Raw genomic sequence first — 22,265 nt, forward strand, 5'->3', positions numbered from 1 at the left:
CATTAACCAAGGCTCTGCTCATCATCACCGTCGTCCCACCAGCTCAGGTATATGAAACGAATTACTCGAATTCAATTTCCCGCTTACTCTCTTTCTCTCTCTCTCTCTCCTTTCAGCGGATTACCACCACCCCCTCTAGATGCGGCTCGCGGTAGTAGCATGGCGGCGTCGACCCCATCCGCCGCGCCGCGTGCCGGTCGTTGTGCCGGTGGACATGCCGCCGCCCGTCCTGCGCCGGTGGCCGCCGCAGTAGCCGCAGGTCAGGAAGCTGACGATGATGCCGAAGAAGGACACGATGCCGTTGATGATGGCTACAAGGATGTTACCGATGCCGGAGACGATGGCCATGATGACGTTTCCGATGGTGCGGAAAATGGATTGGACCTGTTGTTGGTGGTGCGCTTGTTAGTATATCTGTATGTAGGTATGTACATAGTTGTGGGTATGGGTAAGGTGTTGTTGTTGTTGTTGGTTATGACGAGGTGGAACTTACGCAAGATACTACGGCACCCATGTTGACGGTTTAGGATGATTTGATAGGTTGGGTAGGTATATAGTATATATTTGTTTGAAGACTTGTTGTAGTGTGTGTGTGGATATAGTAAAGCGTATGTAGTAGAGTTTGCGCTTGCTGGTTTTTTCTGGGTATTGGTATTGGAAATATTGATGTTCTGGATGATGAGTTATGAACTTAGTTGCACTTGTGTAAGGGGGAGTCACGACTTATATACGAACCGGGTCACATTATACGTATGGGCAAAAAAGCCATCACGTCGTGGCCAAGGAAAAGCTTGGGCATCGAATTTCTCGGAGAGATTACCTAGGTACAGCAATGTTAGGTCATAGAGTTGCAGGTAGGCTCCAATGAGATCATTCTTCAAAGCGTGCGTTCATATCAACAGCATATTAAAGATGGCTATTAATCGCCATAACGTTACAGGGGCCATATATCGGGTCACGGCACGATAACTACTACAATATGTACTGCATAGGGCGTATATACATACAGGTATGCGATATCTAGAGGTATGTATTCAGATCCTTGGAGATCCCCAATAATTATTACGTGCATGGAAAACCCATCTTTGACAGATCTGTTCCTCGTGGGTGATTTGTATAAAGAAGTTGACGTCACAACAACATTGTATCTTTGTAGTAATGTTAGTATACATGTTGACATGTATGCACTATCAATCATCTATGCAGGTAGGGATAGTCCCGCTCGCCGTCATCATGATCTAAACTTTAGAAAGGGGGTCTTCTATGTACAATGGAAGGTTTATTTTCAGTACTCGGTGCCGTTTTAATTCGCCAACGCTGCGAATCACAACCGCGCCGGTGTAAATGGTCCGACAGACAAACGGTGCGGCAAAGAATGATGCTGTCATAGATATGTGGCTTGCCTCTAATATCCTTCCTAAACAGGAAATAAGAACGCCACAGAGGCGGGGCTAATATCGTCGATGAGGCTTGACGTACCAGCGTACATATACGGGTTTTACCTATCAAATGCTCCAAGCCAAAAAACCTGTTTGTTTTTCTTACATAGAAGGGAATGGTTTGACACGCGGGATGACGTACGTTTGGTGAGATGCGGCTAATATGATCTAAACCCTTGCTTGCATCTTTTCCAGCCTTTGACCAATGAGCGGGAATATTCTGGTTTCTGGTTATTTCATGAACGGTTGCTTTCTCGTGTTGGCGCTTCCTAAGCCCAGCGTCATCATCGTATTAGGTATGTGCCCAGAAAACAAAGCGGGAACCATGTGTGGTGTGTGAACAAGTGACTCGTGGGACCTCTTACCTCTGCCTACTCGTGGTTATCATGCTTTCATGCAATCTAAGTTTTCTACACTTCCAATAATACATGCCTATCCAGCTATCCAAGCCCTTAGTGTAACTATGTAGATTTAGTAAATCTACATAGCACAGGCTAGAGTTGATATAACAGGCTTGATCCTGTCCTATGTACATGTATGATGCCCCATGCCACCCTTAGTTTAACGTACTGTATGTATGTAGATTACGCCACAATATAACATGAACAATATATAATATATATGACGGAAACCCCCCAGTGCTGCGGGCTTTTATTTTTCTTTTCTCTCTTGTTCATGCTTTGCCGCGCAGGTAGCTTCACCCCCCATCTCCGCGGGGAGGTCGGGCAAGTCGCTGCCTCCCATCAGGGCACGGTCTCCCGCCCTGACGGGATGAAACCGAGTCGCAGGTAACCCTCCTCTCATGCAGACGAGCAAACTCGCATCCCGCCGACCACGGTTACTGGTTCACCTTACAGCCGCAGTTGACGGCGCCCCTTGATCGACAATTTATTGTCTCGAGGTAGGTCGCTCGCTTGCTGGCTGTGCGCCCATGCCGTTGCCGTTGTTAGATGTGACGATGAGACTATATCGGTCGAGTAATGTGTAAACGTTGCTCCCAGTATATTCGACTTGGTCACTCGCAATGGCTATGGCTCCGAACATCTACATACCGAATACTTTCTCCGTCACCTATCCACGCTAGATGAGCAAATCCCGGTTGTACGCGACGACTCCAATCGAGACGGACAGAGTGTCTCGAAGTTGTGTGTGCGCTGCTGCTGATGACGATACGGATCCATCGTGGCGAAAAGCTCGAGCCTGCGTTGTGCGAATATCCGTCCACGAGCCTTTCCGGTCGAACCACCCCGGTTCTCGGTAGAAGACCTGTTGTTGATCGACTTTCCCCGCCGACTCGCTTGCTGCGATGTAGTCCACCGCCTCGCCGGCCCCCCCTTCGATTGATGCTTTTGAGTACCATCTCTTGGAGACGTCGTCGTGCCCCGGTGAATGCCCGTCGCGTGGAATGGAAAGAGAAAGGGTACGGTGTGGCCTTTTTGGTTTTTACGGGTGTTCTCTTGTTAAGTATGGCGACGCAAGCCTGGTCCCAGTCCTATTTCCACATTATCCGTTTGGCGTGTCTTAGCCCGGGCCCCGTGTGAACGAACTAGATTGTCATCGCAATCACGAGTAGACGTTCCACGCGGATGCTGGACGGTACTAGGTCGACAATCCTCCAACGGTCCCTCATAGCATCCTACATCTTACTTCCTTTGTCTACCATCCCCGAGCCACCGTTAAATCATACGAATGGCTTCTCTGGCACGTGCTGTTAGCACCCGAGGTCAAAACGTGTATGGGTCCAAGCTAGTTTTCTTACGGACCTTGCGTCCGACGAGACGCCCATTCTCGAGATCGAAATATATCCTCATGTTACAACTACGCCGGGGAGAAACTCAATATACACTTCATATGCAATATCTGGCCTGGCCGTCAATCTACCTATGGAATGCTTGGATTGGAAGTATCGATATGTGGGAGCTGTGAAGGATTTTGGAACTTTGCCATACTTAACCGTTATTTCTCGCAGAATAGTGCAGAGGAATATAAAATCTGTTTTTCCATATGCCGTGCCACTAAATCGTCATCGTAACCAGTCCTACCGAGATGAGTAAAAACTAGATTTATGGACAACTGTGGTTTTGTTCAGATTGCTTAATTTATCAACAAGAAAGTCATCAGTAGATGATCTAAATTGAAGGTCAAGTTAAATAGATGTATTAGTTCCATGGGTAGGAAATAGACTATAATAGTTCTATCGTAAAACATAAACCCGAGTATATAGAAAACGCTGAAAGCATGCATGGAACGTAGGTATAATAGACCGTATTAACAATTGTTCTAAATCACTAAGGACATACTCGAATAGTCACTCGAGTAGTCCAGCAGTTCTTGGGGACTCCAAGCTGCTTCGCCAAATTCGGAGCGTATTAAGAGAACTGAAAGTTCTTCCTTCCCGGCACGGTTTTGCAAGTTTCTTAACCAAGCCAGCTAGTTTAGAAAGTGCCTCGGGCACCACTCTTCTCATCGATATCGCGGTACCGTTCACGCTCCTTTCGGTCCTTCAATAAACAGGCGATAGACATAATTAGGACGACGTCGATACCGACCATACCGAACATAGCCGTGAAAATGTTATCCACGAATGTGTTTCCGAACGAGGTTAAAGGGGTGGAACATCCTCGCATAAGGGCGGCGGCGGCGGGACTGGGGCAAGTCGCATCGGTAACGAAAGCAGGGGAAGTGCTGTTGGTAAAGCCGCAGCAAGAGAACTGAGAATAGAGTTAGCCTAACCTATCGAGTGAGAAAACGTAACTATGGTTACTGACAGCCGTCTGCATGAGGTCTTGCACTTGAAATGATTGCGAAAGCCAAATCTGGAGGAATGTTTCCTGCATCTTCAAGGTGAGGATCCATAAGTCCACACCAATGGCCATAGTGAAAACGGCATCGACCACGATCATATAGACAGCCAACTTTAACCAACCCCTGCTATTCGTTGCTAATGCTGGGAGTGTAACTAAGAAGGTAACGAAAATGAAGACAGCGTTGACGATCCCAGCTGTAAAAGGAAACCTCTGGTATAGCAAATCTCGAGCTGCTTCGTTTCCTTCCGTCGGCGTATCGAAGCACGTTTGCTGGACGATGACGGAGAAACCCAACATGATAGCCCCCATGGCCACGAACAATACGTCCATGGTCACGAAGGTCGCAAGCACCTTGTTCACCATCTTGACTTATCGCGAAACTGTTATCCCTAGAATTTTAGTTGTGGAAATACACGGCTAGTGTTCCCGTCTCTTAGTACACAAAGGTACTTCCTCCTTCTATCCCCCCCAATACGTGTAATAGTTCTTTCGAGATGTTATTGACGGCCGGCGTCTCGTATAGTAAATTTGGCTGTCGTAGGCGACGAACGAGTGTGTGGCAAAAATAATAGCGAAAGAATGTAATATCAAAAATCGGCTTAGAGGTAGCGCGACAGCACTTACACCTTGACCAGCAATCCGAAAGAGGAGAAATGAAGATAGCGAAGCGAAAGTAGCAATTATGAAAAAAGGAGTAAAGTGATAATAATAATACGATGCATAGCACGAGACTATTGGTGAATAGAAGGGGACTTGAGCTTAAGCGCCGGGCTTGATGAAAACTAAACTAAAACGCTACCACCTTTTTTCCTCGGATGGCTCCGAAATGGGAGAAACGTGCGAGGCCAAGCGGCAGGGCAAGGGGATTAAGAATGAGGTACGACGAGAAAAGCCAAGCAACGGCCTGCCCAAATTAACAAGAAAGACTGAACAAAAAAAATACCATGCCACCAGGGCTCCGCCTACTATGAGTTTAGTTAGAAAGAAGGAAATTAAAAAAGCTTGGAGTAAAGGTGATGATGTTTGATCTCGTACGCTTGGTGTTTTAGATTTGTATAGGGTAGAAGGCGAACAGGGGACAGCCCCGTGTCAGAAGCCGGTGCACGTACCAGTATATGGCTCGTGGTAGGAATTACATACAACCTGTCACAAGATGAAATCGACTGCTGCCCAATTAGAACAGAGAGTTCGTAAACACCAGACTGACTAAGGGGAGAAATCGAATGATATCGGTCTGAGGCTCTGACAATATCCCATAGCATAAAACTATACGCCAAGATACGTATACGTATACACTTATATCGCTTCTACGATATGCCTTGTTCTTTACATAGGCTCGTCAAGAATTTGCCTTAGAGGTCTTAGAATATCCTATTGTTGCCATAGAGAAATATCTCGAGTCTCTCGTGAGCAACATCTGCGTTCATCTCCAAGTCTTAAACTATCTCTCATGTTCGTCTCCTATCCGAAACCTGGGGATTCCTCCGTGGTATATACTCGTACAAGACGGAGGAATATAAAATATGATTCGAAGGTCCTTAGATGATCCATGCGTCTCGAGTTGATGATGCGACTTTGCCGCACACCCTGTTGCACATCATCCGCATGTAACCCATAAATTTCGATCAGATGCTGAGGATCTCCAAACACCAACCAGCCATGATTTGCAAGTTAAAATAGAATCGTCTAGACGGCATATGGTAGTTCTTAGTCACGGCCTGTCTGGCGATCTTGGTAGGTAAGGGAAAGTCATTATTAAGATTTGATTACTTCCTCACACTGGAGAAACACGCCGCCGCGATCCTTCTCAACTCGAACCCCTCTATTGATATAGCACCTACAAATTCCCTTGGGTGATGACGCGAGACACTGACTCGGGTAGGGCGCGGTTTTCTCATATGACCGTCCAACTTATACATAGTGCTCCGATACCAACGGCGCCGCTATCGTGTTGTCTGTTCAGTCTTACCAATGCCATTCGGAAGCAGGCCGCCGAGCTTTCTCTATTACTTCCCATTTCTCCATCACGAAGGAAAATGCCGTACGCATTGTCACTACAGAACCGCAATCTGGAAGGCAAGCGGAGCGGAGATTGGCTACCTACGAACGGTTGCGACGGCAACTGGCATGCCGGAGGGGGAGTGGAATGCCATCAGCCATGAGCGGGAGTGGGAATCAATGATGGCTCTCGGAAGACGACTCGATGCAACCACATCCCGAAAACTCGGTACCTCGTACGGAAAGTACTGCATTAGGGCGTAAGACCCTAGGTATGCAACCGGCTAAGACATTGAGCTACCTGGTGTCTCTGATCGAGCAAGAAAAAGGCCGCGCGGGTAATTACAAGCATGCCGTGGTATTCCGGTGACGATATTCTGATGTCACTAAGGTAGTGTTGGGCCATATTGCCGTAACTCCCGCTTCCCGCAGCAGCCAGCAGCGCCGTTCCAGACTTTTGATTCTGGGCGGATCCTTCATTGTGACTTCTCCCGGTGCCGTGGTTCACGCTCTTCGACTATCAGGCGAGACATCAGAGTCAGGTGTCATTCGGATGTAAAGACACGACCAATTGGGTATTCATCATGCGTCTTAGTGGCGCAGAAGAGTAATACTTATTGAATTGCCACAGCGCTTACAGACAGCAGTATTGAATGTGATGGTTTACAACCAGAGCCTCTTCGCCATAAGTCTATCTAACTAATCACCTTCCCTAACATCGGAATAGGTAGGTAACAAAGGTATATTCCCAAGATTTGCTGGTTCTTTATGGCTATCTATTATGTAGTCTGGAGTGGTATACCTTGTAGGCAAGCTATAGTCGCCGATGTTGCCTTTATCTTTTATATGCGTCTACTACTCGTAAAGAGGTATATTGAATCTACAGACGTTGATATCGCATCGTACAGACTGCAGCAATCTTAACCACCAAGTCAAAAGTTCCTACGGACAAATTCTATCCAAGATCGATTATCTACATAGTAGTTCCGGGGTCGCGAATGTAGATCGTATTTCTTGCGAATGGCGTTGCTAACTAGAATATTGGTGATTTCCCCTTTCGGACTGTTTTTAACTACGGTCCGAGTCTCAATCTACATACCACCGGGCACTTTTCACAATGAACGGAGCATTACATCGTTAGGCTTGGTACGCAGTAGGCTACATAGCCTACTACTACTATGTATGTACCTCTAATCGTTCGTGAAGACACAAGATAGTATGAAGCCAAGCAAGACATGGCAAGGGTAGGCAAACGCAGATCGGCCTTCTCCAATTTCTCATCAATCCTACGAAGCCACGCTGCGTGCAAGGAGCTTTGAACCCCCAACCTCTCAAGAATATGGAGTGGCTTAATAAGTGGAACGATGATTTGCTTGGACCCTGGCACGCTTGACAAGGCCCTGGCAGTCTTGGGCAGGCAAAAAGATCGTGCCGAACCGCACAAAAAGGAAAAGTCGTTTACTACCCGCGGGGCCGTCATGATCAATCTGGATGCCTCGTGGGAGAGAGATTGGCGCTTTTCCATTTCTTGATCGGGAACAGCTATCAGTTCTCTAAACTGACGACATGTCATCTCATCTTAGTCCTTTCTCCTGTCGATATATACCATAGGTAATCGTAACTGAATAGGTACGAATGGATATCAACTACATTCTAGAGAGCCTGGAACGTACACTGGGTATCACTCCCATCAGCATAACATACCTACCTCTCTACGTAGTGTATTTCGCAATATCTCATCTCGATAAACCCGAATTAAACGCCCGTCCTTGAATGGTCCGCATGTAATGGTACCTTTTTTCGCCCGACACTACTACGACGGATTTTTCCTTCATCTTCTTCATCTCTCGCTCCAGGGTCTGCTGCTCTAACCCTCGCTCATTGAATGGATAGAACCAATTCAGGACGTATCATTATCCCCGCTTTTTCCATCTCAACGTTACGGCCCTAATGTTGAAGCTCCATAACGGGGCACATGGTGCAATCGCGTTATTAGAGACTAGCGAGGATGTTCGCGTTCTCAGCGGACCCCTACGAGATGACCTCCCAGATGACCTCCTAAGCCTCCCATTCACGTAGCTAGTCTGGGAGTAAACGGTCCTACAATGCCTACAATGTAGGACCTTTACATTGCGCTGAATAGTCATCCCATGGGTGTAAACGCAGATGTTAGGCATCCACCTCTAGATGAATAAAATGAATGGCATTTCATCCTCGGTGTCTTTGGTGCATTTCCGAGGACAATTAAGCCTGTGCAAGACATACATACAACATACATACAATGCCAGAATGCTTGGGATGCTGGATGCGTCGGTATAACATTAAGTCAGGCTGGTACGCTATGAGAGATGAACCAATCATAGCAACTCCGGCTTTAAGAGCGATACTCTCCGAGAGGCGTCTTTATTGCTTATCAGGTACATACTATGTAGTTACGTTGACGGCTTTGTTGCTCTGTTTCTTCTTCCTTGTCTCGTCATTAGGAACATGTTCAAAGAATGAAATTCAATTCTAAAGATAGAGCCTTGACGGCATTTGAATCGAAACACCAAGACTTTACATACCTACCTTACCTATCTAGACAGCTGCTAACTGCTAACGTACGGACTTAATCAAGATGAAAACGTCGAGAACCATCCACTACCAACGTGCTGGATTGGATTCCCGATATGGTCAACTCCAAAATGGTCGAACGGCCTTCATTTCATTGGAACGGAGGCAAGATGCGACTCTGAACCCCTGCTCGCCCCTCATGCATGGGGGAGTGTGCCCGCATTGCTCCTACGTACACCACAAGCGAACCATCCATCAGATCCGTGAGGGCGCCGCACCGTGCGAGTCTCAGAATGATGAGAGTGGAGAGCTTGCCAGTTGGCAGAGTTGAACATGTACACCACAAGACAGCTGCGTGAGCTATTCTTAAAAAAAGATGTACCTGATATATTCCACTCGGCGTTAACGATAAATCCCCATTAGGATTCTTCGGCGACAACATCAGATCCTCACGGCTGGCTTTCTACATACTCACAAATTACCTAAGCCCACAAGGACATCTCCGTAAGGCTTTAAGGCTTAGGGCTTATTAGTGTAAGACGTCTTTAATCAGAACTGCGGCCTACTTTTGGTTACGCAGAGTAGCACGACGACAACATATTGTTTCTTCCCACTTCTTCTTTTAGGCATGTATGTATGTATTGCTTTTTTTTTCCGCCTCGTAAGCACTAGGAGCCTGTCAAAATTGCGGTTCGGCTGTCAACTCGCTGTCAGGGTTCCCTACTATGCCAGTTAACGTAGAAGCGGTCAGCGGGCTCCAGCTTTGCTGACTGTCTTTACCACTCATATTCGACTACAAAGTCATTACTATGTAGACCATGTAAACCTGCAGCAAATACATAGTAATGAAACCCATGTTTTCTTCTTGCCCAGCTGCCCAGCTGCCTAGCTCTAGGTAGCTAACCAGCTAACCTGGCTACTTACTTTCACATGTATTGCATACATACAGCGGGCTTTCGGTCGGACTACTGTGCCGCTGACGCAAACGTAAAACTAACAAGGCTTATGGGAATCCTGGAGGCGCCAGCTCTTATGGCTCATATGGTGGAATTACGTCCACAGTCCACATAGATGACAGATTCTTGAACATTCGTAATCGGGCGCTCTTCAGGGGGCCTGCGCGTGGCGTGTCTAGCGTCAGTGGAATACCTGCAGAAGTTAATGGTTAATGCAGTACGACATGCATCGAGTAGGGTCCTGGCAGCCTGGCTGCTGGCAAGCTATTCTTCTATGTATTATATTGTATTGTATTGTACTTTGACTCGTTCGCCGGCTCGCACTGTCAAGAACCAATATTGTTTACCTAGGTAAATTCCAACAATTCAAACAATTCAACCTGAATTGTGACCAGTGTCATTATCTACCACCTCATCCGGGAATTGATATGCCTATCACGAACGATCTTAAAAGCTTATTTTCACTTTGTATCCTAGGTTCCAAATCCCGACGGCGTATCTTGAGGTTCATTGGTGTATCCTGCTTACTAGGAAATTTTCATGGCCACTAATCAAACCAATAAGTACCCGACAGTCGCCGATTACTAGTGTAGCTCCAACATGCAACAATGAGATGTATCTCGAACCGAACTACTTTGCCCTCGGGACATTTAACAGAATAAACCCCAACCGGTTGGTTGTAGCCACCCTTTCTCAACGACGGCGAAACCGATGCAAACTAAGAGCCTATGGCTACGCGCCGGCTCTCGATGAGTATTTGGTGTATCGACAAATAGATTATCAGTAGTACGGGAAAACCGGATATCCGGGATGAGGTGGCCTGGTGGCCAGATATTTTGTAAGGACACTGTTGCGCATCACGTTAGTTAATGACAGCTCAACTTGGCAACGAGTCACTCGACTCGGATAGACCCAACCGGACAAATAGAAAGGCAATAGAAGTTTACCCTATTACAAAGTATATATCAACGTTTCAACCTGATCCTATGTACCAATCTAAGACGTCTCATTTGACTATTAGGTTACCAAGCGGCTCAAAACCGACTTACACGTGGTAGATTTATACGTCTTGGATGTAAATCGTGTAGGTATTGTTTTATCACATTTCACTGCGATATCGCAAAATACGAATAAAATGCATTCATGCTGTCAGCAATATGAGGACATACGCACGTAAAATGAAGAGCGGCACTTACGAAGACGTTCGGTATAGATCATGATCCATATTTATTCTTTATGCCACCATTCCAACCTCTATTAGATAATACAACACACGTACATTAGCCACGTACCGAGATATCAGTCTTTGATGTCATTACAAATATGACACTCACTTGTTAAATCCTAACCTGCCTTGAGTCTTGACTATTACGTACCTAAGATACCTACGTACCCCGCAACGCTTATTTAACTTCAAGCATGCGTGTTTATACCGTCGGGTGTCTTACTATGATTCACTTTGTTAGCTCTCTTCTGACTAACATGAGATCAGTATCTTCCTGGGGAAAATATATACTTTAGGACATGAGATATCCCCACCTAGTGTGATGATTTATTAGTGTCATGTCACTACTTTTGGATAGGCACTAATGTACTCAAACGGAAATTAGGAAACTAATAATGCTTCGCTACGCCTCAATAATTTATAATTTAAACTAAACTGAATTTCATATGATTCGTGTATCCAGCACCTAAGGTTTTATTTAAGTGATTAGCATTTGACTCCAAAATACGTCTCCTGTAAATTAACATTTATACGTTGCTCTTCGATATCCTGAGAGCTTTTGCTAGTTACCATTTTACCGGTTAGATAGTACCGGCACTAATTCAAAGTCCCCCTACGTTACAACTATTCTTCGAACCCAATTGGTATCGTCGTTGTTATTTTCATTAAGAGTCTTGTACTCAACGTAGATCCTCCTAGGCGGGAAAATACAAAGTTCTACATGATGATGATTCATCCTCTTAATACCTTCTTGATGATTCGCATCAAAATAATCGGACTACCTAAGCTCCTAAGGAATGGACATCCGTTAGGCCATTCAAAGTGACTCACTTATATAGGTGCTTCATACAGCTGGAATCGAGTTGAAGCTTTCAAAGCTTCACCTAAAAAAACTAAAGACATATCATCGAATGAGATGTCGAGCACAGTGCCGAATGCGGCAAGTACCTGATTTAGCTTTGCGATCCTAAGTTTGGCAGGTGGCAGGTAGCAACTTGCTTAGGTGGGGGAAGAAGGAGCGCTACCATTAATAATGATAAGACCGCGCGTAGCGTCTTCGGTAGGTACGTATTGTACATACAGTCATAGAGAGCCTGAGAGCCTAGGTATATAGAGAGAGCCCCATTATGGCCCACATCAGCTGGTGGACCCGAGCGTTCTGCGGAAATTTCTGCACCGTTATTTTAGGAGCTACCAGCCTGCATGCGTTCCCCCCTTCGGTAAGCCATGTTACTCACTTGATGATTTGATTGGCCATATGCCTCATTCCTTTGCTTCAGTAAAATACTCTGGTCCAAACTCACAAAGCATCGTCTCCACCATCCATCCATTACTCGACCGCGCCAGTCTGATTGTCCAGGCAGCCCAGCGAGATACTTAGGATACCTAGTACCTGGTCACACCGATAGGTAGGTTCAGCACCATTACACTATCTTACGTACCTAGTGTATCTATCTACCTAGGTACATGTCTTTCACCCCGTGGGGTATGCAGACAAGCGAAGCAAGCAACCGCGCATTATAGTAACTGTTCATCTAGTGTACCCAAGGCTCCTCTTCGACGTCCCAGGCGCGCCAGTCCTTACAATAGTATTATTATTATTATCAACCCACCCGAGGCAGCGAGGGTTGTTGCTACTTTATTAGAAAGTCGAGTGGTATCGCCAGCACTAGTTCTGCACTAAAGTACAGAGGTAGCTAGTTCGGTCATAAGCCAGGTAAGTGATTGGCCTGATTAGAGAGGCACCTCCACGATTAGATAGAGCTAGCAGGGCCCCTCTAGCATTGGGCTGGGGGTGAGAGCAGGGGAACGAGGGGGAAAGCACCAACGCTCCTACTGCTGGTGCAGGCTGGTACAGTTTGGTGCTATGAACTGTATGATCAGAGCAAAAAGAGTGGAAAATCACGACCCGCCACCTAGTGGCCCATGCCCCCGCAGCTTCTGTCTTTTTTTTCTTTTTAAACAGTGCGGCCTTGACCACGCAAAAGCCCGTGTGCTACCACCTCGCTATCCTCTTTTCAATCATCCCGCATTCACCTTTCCTGATCAATCAATCAGACCAAGCTTGATACTGGCAACGTTTTGATCTTTTCTCACAGGGGAAGTTTAACTCCAAAAACGTACTGTTTGACAATCGCCGAGCCTCCCTTTTCAGAATCCCCTTGACTTTATTTGCATCAGCCCGCAAAACACCGACCGTCATCTAGTTGGTTGTCAATCACTTCTTTTTTTTTTTTTTTCGAGGTTCGCGCCCACTACCAATTGTGTTCATTATTATTTTTAAAAGCTACACTTTTTCAATTTGTTTGTTTTGGGCAATTGACTAACATTTTCCCACCTACCCCTACCAGGCAAACATACCAAAATTTGACCGACCTGAGGTATTGACGAATCCTTTCCAAGTTACCACCCGACCGGTGTACCGAGAGACAACCCAAAAAAAATAAAAAATAAAAACAACCAACCCGAGGCCAAACAAAGCCGCACGGCCAATCTTTTACTTTTTTTTTTTTACCCTATTTTCCCTTTTGACACATTTTTTTTAATTCTTTTTTTTCCCTAAGCAGGAAGTAGTAATTAATAATTTCTACGCTTGTTCTTCGGCCCTCATCTTCCACCTTTAATCCGCCCGGTGGCCGCGCACCAGACTCGATACAGCAGGCGCCCCAACCAGGTTTCTGCGACAGAATTACAGCCTACTACAACCCAGAGCCTCTCCGCTCAACGCCAGATCAAGTATAGGTCGTCGGCACCACGACCAAAACAGTATCTCCACCATTTTTGCCTTTTTCGTTCGTGATACAATCGTCGTACCTCAATAAAAATGGCCGACATCACAGACCAACACGATCAAACTTCTCCCACCGAACTCGACGATTCCCACGTCGGCAATGGCAATGCCGGTCCTGCAGAAAACCGTGGCATCAAGCGCCAACGCGCTAGCATCGCGGACGACGATGATGATGATGACGAGAAGGGAAGTCGCGAGCGTCGCAAAATAGAGATCAAGTTCATCAGCGACAAATCGCGTCGTCACATCACATTTTCCAAGCGCAAGGCTGGAATAATGAAGAAGGTATGTTTATGCATCAGCTTCCATTGCTCCCATCGCATCTTAGTGCACCAACCATCGCGTTGAACGCGTTACCTATTTTGAAATTGAGTTTCCAATCGTGCCAATGCCAACTTTTATACTAACGTCTTATTTCCTAATTAGGCATATGAGTTGTCCGTTCTGACAGGCACTCAAGTCCTGTTGCTTGTCGTGTCGGAGACTGGGCTTGTGTACACATTTACCACCCCTAAGCTCCAACCGCTAGTAACCAAGGCGGAGGGAAAGAATCTCATCCAGGTTCGTGTCTCGCGACTCATCTCGGCTCAACTCAATTCGAGTCCCAAGCTAACCGATCATGTTTAGGCTTGTTTGAACGCGCCTGAGCCTACCCAAGGCAACGAGAACGGCGTTGACGATTCCAACCAAGTCGAATCGCCTGAGGAACCGCCCAATTCTCACCTACCCCCTCAGACGAGCCGACCCGGAATGCCTTCCCATATGCCTCCGAACTACGTACCTAACGTACCTATGGACCCTCAACAAGCCATGGCGTACCAAAGCTACATGCAGCATCAGCAGCGCGGGCAATTTGGATTGGCACAGTCCGGTATGCCACAGCACACCTCACATCAATCGTGACGGTCGCCATGGCGGCGATAGCATTGCCTTGCACCTGATACCCCGAATTTAATGCATTCACGAGGTTCTTTTTTTATTCGAGGCATTCTGAACACCTATAATTGCAAGGCTTCGGTGGTCCGGCGTTGTTGGGTCATCGTGACTTATTTCTTATTTGTTCTGCACAATGCGACCATATTATTTCCGTATCGATTTCGACCGTCTTTCGTATTATATCACTTGTCGCTGACCGAATTTGCGATTGGTGATCCTGGGCTTCGACCCGAGTTTTCAGTATCCATTAATTCTTGCTTCATATTCCACGGAATAAACCAAGGTCCAGCTTTGCGAAGCTGGAGGGACTTGGTTTCTCACCCCCTTCCGATCTTCAATTTCCCAAATGGTAGTAGGCTTCATAACGATGACGGTGGCCCTTACACCGTCCATAACTAGTCATTAGGAGATCTGTTTCCGCCATTATTCCGAAACAGTCTACACTACCTTCGACACTAACTTGCCACTAAAAAGTTGAAAGAGTGGTCTTCGTCAACACGTCCTGCGTCGGTCTACATTGGTTCTACCGGTTGCCTCTTCTACGGCCGCACTCGTCTAGGGTCGATTTCCTATCACACCTGCCTGGACATGGGAGTGTAGGAGACGGCAATCACATTAAGATAATATACGATGGGATCAAGGGTTATCGAAAGAATGAATATCAATGGATACTTTGCCTTCTAAGTCTGCGTGGCCACTACTAATTCTCGAACTGGATCGGCCGACCCTATGTTTGACAAGGAAATGGCAACAATGATTTACGAATCATGGCTGACGAATATATGAATGAGGCTGATCGATCGGAACCAACTTTGCTGTTAACCGACCGGTGAGGCGGGCCTTTTCGCAAACCGAGACTTTGCTGCTGCTACGATTCACACTACCATCTAAAAGTCTGACGACCGGAAATTGTCGTGTGAGGGGTGGCAATCATTCCTTAACGCAGTTATAAGTTTCTATCCTCTTGAGTACTTGATTGAGGATGGAGTTTACGTTTCTGGCGTTCCCAATGCCCCTGCATCAGCATAGTCTTGGGCAGAGCTCGTGTCGGTTTCAATCCGATGGTTTCTATCCATCTAAAGTCATTTTCTCCAGGCATTAGGCCGCGATGGGCTGGATGAAAGGTGAGGCGCTCTACGTTGTCTTAGGAGGAGGCGCGTTTGTATGATAGGAATCATCCCACTGGCAGGCATTGTCCTCCCGTAGATCCCCAAGATCTTGGCGTCTGGCAATTGACATTTCAGTTGAGAATTACTCCATATCGAAGTTAAATTCCTCGAGGTCCTTTGTGAATTTTGTTAGTTTAATATGTGATTTGTCTAGTAATTGTCTAATGCGAAGGAGTCACAGCAGCTTCGGTCTATTTTCCGTGCTGGTCTAGAGCTGAACTCAACCACTAATTCTTTATAGTAACTGATCCGTAAAATGAGGTTTGGTAAAGTATGCGGTTTGCGATACGCGTTTCGAACTGGAGGTGTTACTAGCGTAGTTAACTCTAGACAAGATGTGCCGTGCCATACACGTTTTATGTCTAACATGTCACGCTCGGAAGTAATTGGGTCTAAATACACTGGTCTTTCGTATTAAGCTCTTGTGTTCATGACTGGTATTTGTATGTGCCGGGCCATGGTGTGTGTTGTATAGGAGTTGTTGTAGTTGATAGGGGGGCCCTCGGACGGGTGCTGCTTCCTGTTTGTTTGTTAATTTCGGTTGTTGTTAAGATTGAGTCTTCAATCTCAATGTATGTATTTCTCAGCTGTGCTGTATATTACTTTGCTTTGAGTAAGTAAGACTCTCGTGTAGGTAGGTGGGTTTGCTGTAAACTGGTGTATGGAGGAGTTGCACAAGTCTGCATTTGTGTTACTGCGGTGAATTCCTCGGGTTTATGTATGTAGATGGTTTGGGGAGTGGTGGGTTGGTTGGTTCACTTTCCTTAACACGAATGGATGGATACCTTATGTAAAGAGGGAGTGTGAGCCGCATACATAGAAGCTAGGGACATAGTTTAACTAGTGGTCCTCTTTTAGTTTAAGGGTCTTGACTGGATCTTTTTCTTATTGCGGTTGATTTATTGATGGACTGGACAGAGTGGTTGGTGTGTCCCTTTCTAGAGCCATTCGTCATGTAACTAACGCTTAACTTCTGTTGTTTAGGATGTAAAATGGCTTAATATCCCCTTATAAGCTTCTGGGCCCCTAATTCTTTATTTTATACCTAAGGTACCTTAACTTATACAATGGAATATTTATTACCAGTTGTGATATTATTCTTTGTTTGGTTTGGTTAGATCTGTGCTGTCTGCATCGGCCGATCGCAAGCGGAAGGGTTCCTTTGGTAAATAGTTTGTACAGATCACGAAGAACACCTCTTCTCATACTGTATATATGTTAGACTTATTATGTTAACTATTATAAGAATACGGTTTTAGTTACTGAAGAACTGGTAATGATATTTATCCTTATCCTGTTAAAACGAGCAAGTCATCTTAGCTTCTGGCCCCTTTGATTATATAGGAAGAGTTCCTTGCCCCGTAAATTTATTTCCAAGGAGATCTATAACCGCCATCCTTGAAACCCCTTTGTGTGGTAGTCATATTTCTCTGTCTATTCATGTATTAAAAGACTGGACATATCACCTAACTTTTAATGACTACCTTTCATACCCCCAATCGGCCGTTCTAGTTTAAAAGCTCTTGATATCACTAAATTCAACCATCCCAGACTTGGTTAAGATGAACTGTGACATATCCCTAGAAGAGACATGGGGATAGCGGAAAGTGCTCTGGGGATCATTAAGGCCCTTTGGGAGAGATTCAAATCTTGACTGATTTTATCAGCAACATAAACGGCTTTACTTGTGCGCCATTATTGCTCTCCTATTTGGCCTTCGTAGCCTATGGTGGGATAGTTTGGTACTGGTAAGTAGGTAACTGTTTCGACCATAGTAGCAACTTAGAATGAAGAGCCCTACTCTACTAGTTTGTGATAATTACGGTCTTATTTTCAAACTCGTGGGAACTTACTTATCATCCTTCTGTACCTGTAAAACATCATTTCCCTTGATTGTTAAAGGTATTATAGTAGCTCAACTATTAGACCTTTGTCCTATATAACAACTAACAGTTGCTTGAATATTAAATAAAAGGATGGAAGTCTGGACATCGCGATGAAGGCTTTTTGTGAGTTTTGATAAAGTTCCTGGTTATACCTCAAATATGCATAGCATTTATTGATATGTACAATTTTAACCGATGTTCTGACTATTATTTGGAAGTGGTACTTCAAATATAAGGTATGGATTTGGGGGCTCAACTGGTTTATTCCCTTGAAGGCGTATTAGGGACACATCCCAAATGCTAATTGAGGCTATAATATATCAATTACGGGCCGCTATGATTAATCTCTCGAAAGCACTGCACACTGGTATTGTTAAAGTATTCTCATCGTATTGTTCTCTTAATAAAAGTTTAGCCCCTATTTCGAAACCCCTGAGGTAAACCCGGTAGCTCGGCTTTTGTAATTGCGTAGAAAGCAATCAGGTTGTAGATATGCGCAAAGCTGGATGGCGACAATGGGGCTTGTCTATAGATCTAGACCGGAGAATATCTTACTATTTTAAGGATGGTAAGGTTGCTGATGGAACGCATAGTGACATGCAGTCAACTCGAGGCACGTGAAACGGAAATCTGAGCCTGGACCCGAGCCCAGATCTCTGGCCTCAGAACTGGACCGGCTGGCAACAAGGGTCCCGGAATAGGTCAAGCGAAGCCCATGATTTGTGGAAAATACGTGGGGTGAGCAACAGGGGTATTTATACAATTATTAGATGAGCAGATTTGAGAAAGTTTCCCCCATTGGACATGGAGTGAATGTACGACATAGAATAGCTCCTTGCTTCCATAGCTCTGGACTGGTTCAACTTCAATTAGTATTAATCATATTGATTATTGATAGCATTTTTGCGAAATTAATGCAGCTTCCAAGTCTCTAAATTGCTTCATTTGAGTACCAGATGCCTCAGCTTGCATGTTTGCTTACTGCCCCCCTTAACGCCATGCTCAAATCGCAGTCATGATAATAAAGTGCCCCTCCCTTTGCCTTATAGGCTGATATCAACTAGCCTAGAACCGAATGCAATACCGTCCCTTGTAAACTCGCAAACACCACCGGACTCATGCTCATGCCGTCGTATTATAGATTGAAAAATTAATGTGCGCCGTCTTGGCGACTTGAAAACGGGTAATGCTTCCCTTTCCTTCCGCGATTAACTATGCGTTTTAGTGTTCCGAGCTGTAGAATCGGCCGACGAGTAGGCTGCCCAGGAATGTGCCACCGAGGACTGCCATGAAGTATCCGACGTTCATTGTCATGACTGCCAACATGCTGTGTGCTTTTGTTAGTCCTAGCCATAATGGCTGATTGATATGATTTGAGCTTACAGAAGATAGCTGATACCGGCAATGCAAGTATCTAGCACCGCTCGCACGGGATCAACAGACATTCTCCAAGGACGAAGGTGAAGCTGTTTCTTCTGGACAACCACAACATCTTCTTCGACGCCATTTTCCGTCAGCGTCATCTTCTTGCTGAAGCTGTCAGTTGACACCTGCTCGGCGACAGGGAGCTTTCCTTGCACAACAACATATCTTCGCTTCATCTCAGCATCCAACCATCGCTCCTCTGCTAGTGCCTTGCCTGCAAGTAGTAGTCGAAATGCGATACCAAGAATGACTAAGAATATGATGGTTCCAGCGTAGGCGCCGCTTGTGCGTGGTGTCCAGAAATCCGAGTAGAGAGACGTAGTGATGCTGTTTTGAAATACCATATGCATCACAGACGAGTCCGACATATCCATGCCACTCATGTTCATAGCCATATGATGATCGTCGCGGGAGGACAACATTGAAATTAATCTATTTTGGCTGCTCAAATTTGGGAAAACTAAGTTAGGAGGAAGCCGAGGCGTTGTTGCTGGGCAAGATCGTTCACAGAGCTGCGAAATACCTGTCGCGTGGGATGGGTGTCACAGCTACAGGCGACCAGACCAGTGACGGGTATATTCTTTTGGGTATGAATGGTTCAACTTTTGCGACGAAACTTGGGCGTGTTGCTCATGGGTTGTGCATGATACTCGTAGAATTGGTTAGACGGGGTGAATAGAACTTGGACTTGGATCTTTGAGTGTTATGCTGGGAGCAAACAACTTGAAAGAACAGGTCGAAAGTCCGACGTGCGATGATCCAAAAATAAAATGGCGATCCTTGAATTGAAGACTGGAAGAAAGAAGGAAGAGAAAGCAAGAACTATCACAAAGGCGAAGGCGGAATTGTGTTGCTTTTCTTTCGCGCAGAGGGATGGGAAGGTACGGCAGTAAAGTAATAAGAGGTATCAGGTATGTACCACAAGCTTTTGCCAGGGTACTACAGGTACCTTAGGTAGTTTCATCACGTACATACCTTAGGTACCTCTAATGTAGTACATCCAAGTACACCTGTTACATATATGCACACCTTGTGCTTTCTGGTACCTCAATACAAGGACTCGTGATACACTATCACTATGATGATAAGTATCGGATGAGTCTCGTAGTATTGATTAATTAATTAAGTAAAAGGAAAGGAATCTATCTAGGAAGCTATTTACAATTTTGTATGCATTCCTTACTCGTGGACCTGTGGGTCCTTATGAGTAGTGGTCCGTGCCCAGTGGTGACGGATCCACAACCTTACGGCCTTAAAGGATTGTAATGTACCTAAAGTACTGACAATTTCAAGGCAGGAGAGGATTACAATAAAGAAATATCAAACCTAACAACCACCTACTCGTCAGGATTCGAAACATCCTAACGAGTATTGTTCAAACGCATAACGCAGCACCATATTAGTACATATATCTCCTGGTCTCCTTTTCAGCGGCTTATATGCTCAAAAGACCTCATTATGGTTACCATCTACACTAATCGTTTTGGTGCCAAGCCGGATTAAGTAGAGGCAACTACAATCTACGTACGCTAATTGGCTGTCTTGGTTTAGATCTCGTACCCCTGTTACCCCACATTCCATTTGAGATCTGATCGATACGTCCGTCTCGGTACAAGTTCCAAGGTTGCATCGTGAACCTCTTCGTCGCGTATTAAATACCTGGTACTTGAGGTTTAGTAAACAAAACGGAATGAATCATTAAATATAATATTATTCACTTATTTTTATTAATTATCAAATTGTACTTATTATTAACTATAGGTAGACTTCTTACCTATTGATCTGACGAGTAATAGTTTAATCTTAAATTTGGTTGGAGTTGTGAGCCAGTGCCGACCTCCTTGAGTGACTTACCATAACTAGCCCCTTGAAAAATAGCCCTGTGTTAGCCATTTAGGTATTACGCGACAAATCTTGTGTGCCGCTGCGGTCGTATTCGCGTTTCATGAAGCGGTGGTATGTGGACGTGAGTAGTGTATGGGACTACAACTTCGTTGAAGTAGGAGGAACTATGGAGTTATATAAGACTGGGCTACTGATACAGCTAGAGGTTCTGTGTCTGAGTACCTAAGGCAGTAAGGGGTCTATCGGCTATTAGGTAAGGTTAAGTGCTGAACGCGTATATTTGAATAGTTACTGGATTTCTATACATAGGTAGTATTCGTAATAGAAAGATTGATTGTTAAGTATCCTTTTCACGTAAAGCTTATTGGGGTATATGTTATCTTCATTCTTTCTTATACGAGTTCTTGTTATAAGGGATAAAGTGTTAGCTTTCAAGCTTCATACTTCACAGTCCGAGTGTGGAAAGGGGGAAAAACGGGGCGTAATTGTTACTATAATGAAACAACATACCTTGAAGCCGAGCGTGGATTGGTAATTTTTCGAAGTCTGTAAGGCTCGGATTGAATGCTCTATGATGTAGACGTTGGACTTCGTTATGATTTTATATACCTCGAAGGTAGGTAAGGTAAGTATAATATTAAAGTAACATTTTTGCTTGAAAGCTGCTGGGTGCTAATAACATAGCCGACTTTTCCAACGCTTTTCTCCATTTCCTCAAATAGAAAGCTGATATAAAATCAAGAGTTTTAAAGGCTAGGAATAATATTACGGCGCATATACGTCCGTTTATGAACAGTTTACTCTTGAAATGGAATTACTAATGATCTTAGTCCTTACCTCTTATCATAACCGCAAGTGGAGTCCTTGTGCGATGGACCCTTTCAACGCATCCTTGTTATTAGTATTATATATTATAACATTATAGCATGTTGTACTCGGTAGCTGGCCGTGGTTTATATTTTATATTAACTACCTCTATTAGAGTACGCTGCTTATAGGTAAGACTTTGGCCCTTCCCTTTCCCCCTTCCAGCTCGAGGATGCATAAAGGGGCGTTAGGGACTGTTGTAATTGTTATGGTAGTCTTATATAGAAGAGGAGCTCCTTATCCAACTAGGGCAGATAATTCAAAACAGCAAATAAATTATTGCGCTGGCATTAGCTAGGCCCTTTCTAGTCAATCCTTAGGGGATTAACTATCGCTAACACCAAACTGAATGAATGATAAATAAGAAA

The 22,265-nt window shown here is 45.0% G+C and overlaps 4 protein-coding genes across 4 annotated transcripts; 1 reads left to right on the top strand and 3 right to left on the bottom strand.

The window, feature by feature from the left end:
* Positions 1-135: 135 nt before the first annotated feature.
* F5Y00DRAFT_263313 (uncharacterized protein) lies at positions 136-514 on the bottom strand (the record flags this gene model as incomplete). The annotated part of the gene is made up of 2 exons (XM_048011493.1): positions 136-384; positions 494-514. 2 exons carry the CDS (start codon positions 512-514, stop codon positions 136-138), a joined length of 270 nt encoding a protein of 89 aa, XP_047863566.1.
* A 3,264-nt stretch (positions 515-3,778) lies between these two features.
* F5Y00DRAFT_113408 (uncharacterized protein) lies at positions 3,779-4,923 on the bottom strand. Its single transcript, XM_048003932.1, has 2 exons — positions 4,208-4,923; positions 3,779-4,150 (listed from the first exon to the last, which is right to left on the bottom strand). Exons 1-2 carry the CDS (start codon positions 4,607-4,609, stop codon positions 3,875-3,877), a joined length of 678 nt encoding a protein of 225 aa, XP_047863567.1. The 5' UTR covers positions 4,610-4,923; the 3' UTR covers positions 3,779-3,874.
* Positions 4,924-13,433: 8,510 nt separating this feature from the next.
* F5Y00DRAFT_113464 (MADS box protein) lies at positions 13,434-14,807 on the top strand. The gene is made up of 3 exons (XM_048003933.1): positions 13,434-14,054; positions 14,196-14,330; positions 14,397-14,807. The coding sequence occupies exons 1-3, from the start codon at positions 13,803-13,805 to the stop codon at positions 14,670-14,672; spliced, it is 663 nt and encodes a 220-aa protein (XP_047863568.1). The 5' UTR covers positions 13,434-13,802; the 3' UTR covers positions 14,673-14,807.
* Positions 14,808-18,624: 3,817 nt separating this feature from the next.
* Positions 18,625-20,290, bottom strand: F5Y00DRAFT_240728 (Ctr copper transporter). Its single transcript, XM_048008281.1, has 2 exons — positions 19,144-20,290; positions 18,625-19,087 (listed from the first exon to the last, which is right to left on the bottom strand). The coding sequence occupies exons 1-2, from the start codon at positions 19,605-19,607 to the stop codon at positions 18,982-18,984; spliced, it is 570 nt and encodes a 189-aa protein (XP_047863569.1). The 5' UTR covers positions 19,608-20,290; the 3' UTR covers positions 18,625-18,981.
* Positions 20,291-22,265: the final 1,975 nt, after the last annotated feature.

Source organism: Daldinia vernicosa (assembly GCF_022497035.1).
Source record: "Daldinia vernicosa strain CBS 139.73 unplaced genomic scaffold F5Y00scaffold_32, whole genome shotgun sequence".
Lineage (NCBI taxonomy): Eukaryota > Fungi > Ascomycota > Sordariomycetes > Xylariales > Hypoxylaceae > Daldinia > Daldinia vernicosa.

Excerpts from the sequence above, each read along its gene's own strand:
- F5Y00DRAFT_113408 (XM_048003932.1), bottom strand. The coding sequence starts at position 4,609 with ATGGTGAACAAGGTGCTTGCGACCTTCGTGACCATGGACGTATTGTTC. Across the intron at positions 4,151-4,207 it reads AAGACCTCATGCAGACGGCT|TTCTCTTGCTGCGGCTTTAC; the intron begins GTCAGTAACCAT and ends CTCTATTCTCAG.
- F5Y00DRAFT_113464 (XM_048003933.1), top strand. The coding sequence starts at position 13,803 with ATGGCCGACATCACAGACCAACACGATCAAACTTCTCCCACCGAACTC. Across the intron at positions 14,055-14,195 it reads AGGCTGGAATAATGAAGAAG|GCATATGAGTTGTCCGTTCT; the intron begins GTATGTTTATGC and ends TTTCCTAATTAG. Across the intron at positions 14,331-14,396 it reads AGGGAAAGAATCTCATCCAG|GCTTGTTTGAACGCGCCTGA; the intron begins GTTCGTGTCTCG and ends GATCATGTTTAG.
- F5Y00DRAFT_240728 (XM_048008281.1), bottom strand. The coding sequence starts at position 19,607 with ATGTTGTCCTCCCGCGACGATCATCATATGGCTATGAACATGAGTGGC. Across the intron at positions 19,088-19,143 it reads GCCGGTATCAGCTATCTTCT|CATGTTGGCAGTCATGACAA; the intron begins GTAAGCTCAAAT and ends AAAAGCACACAG.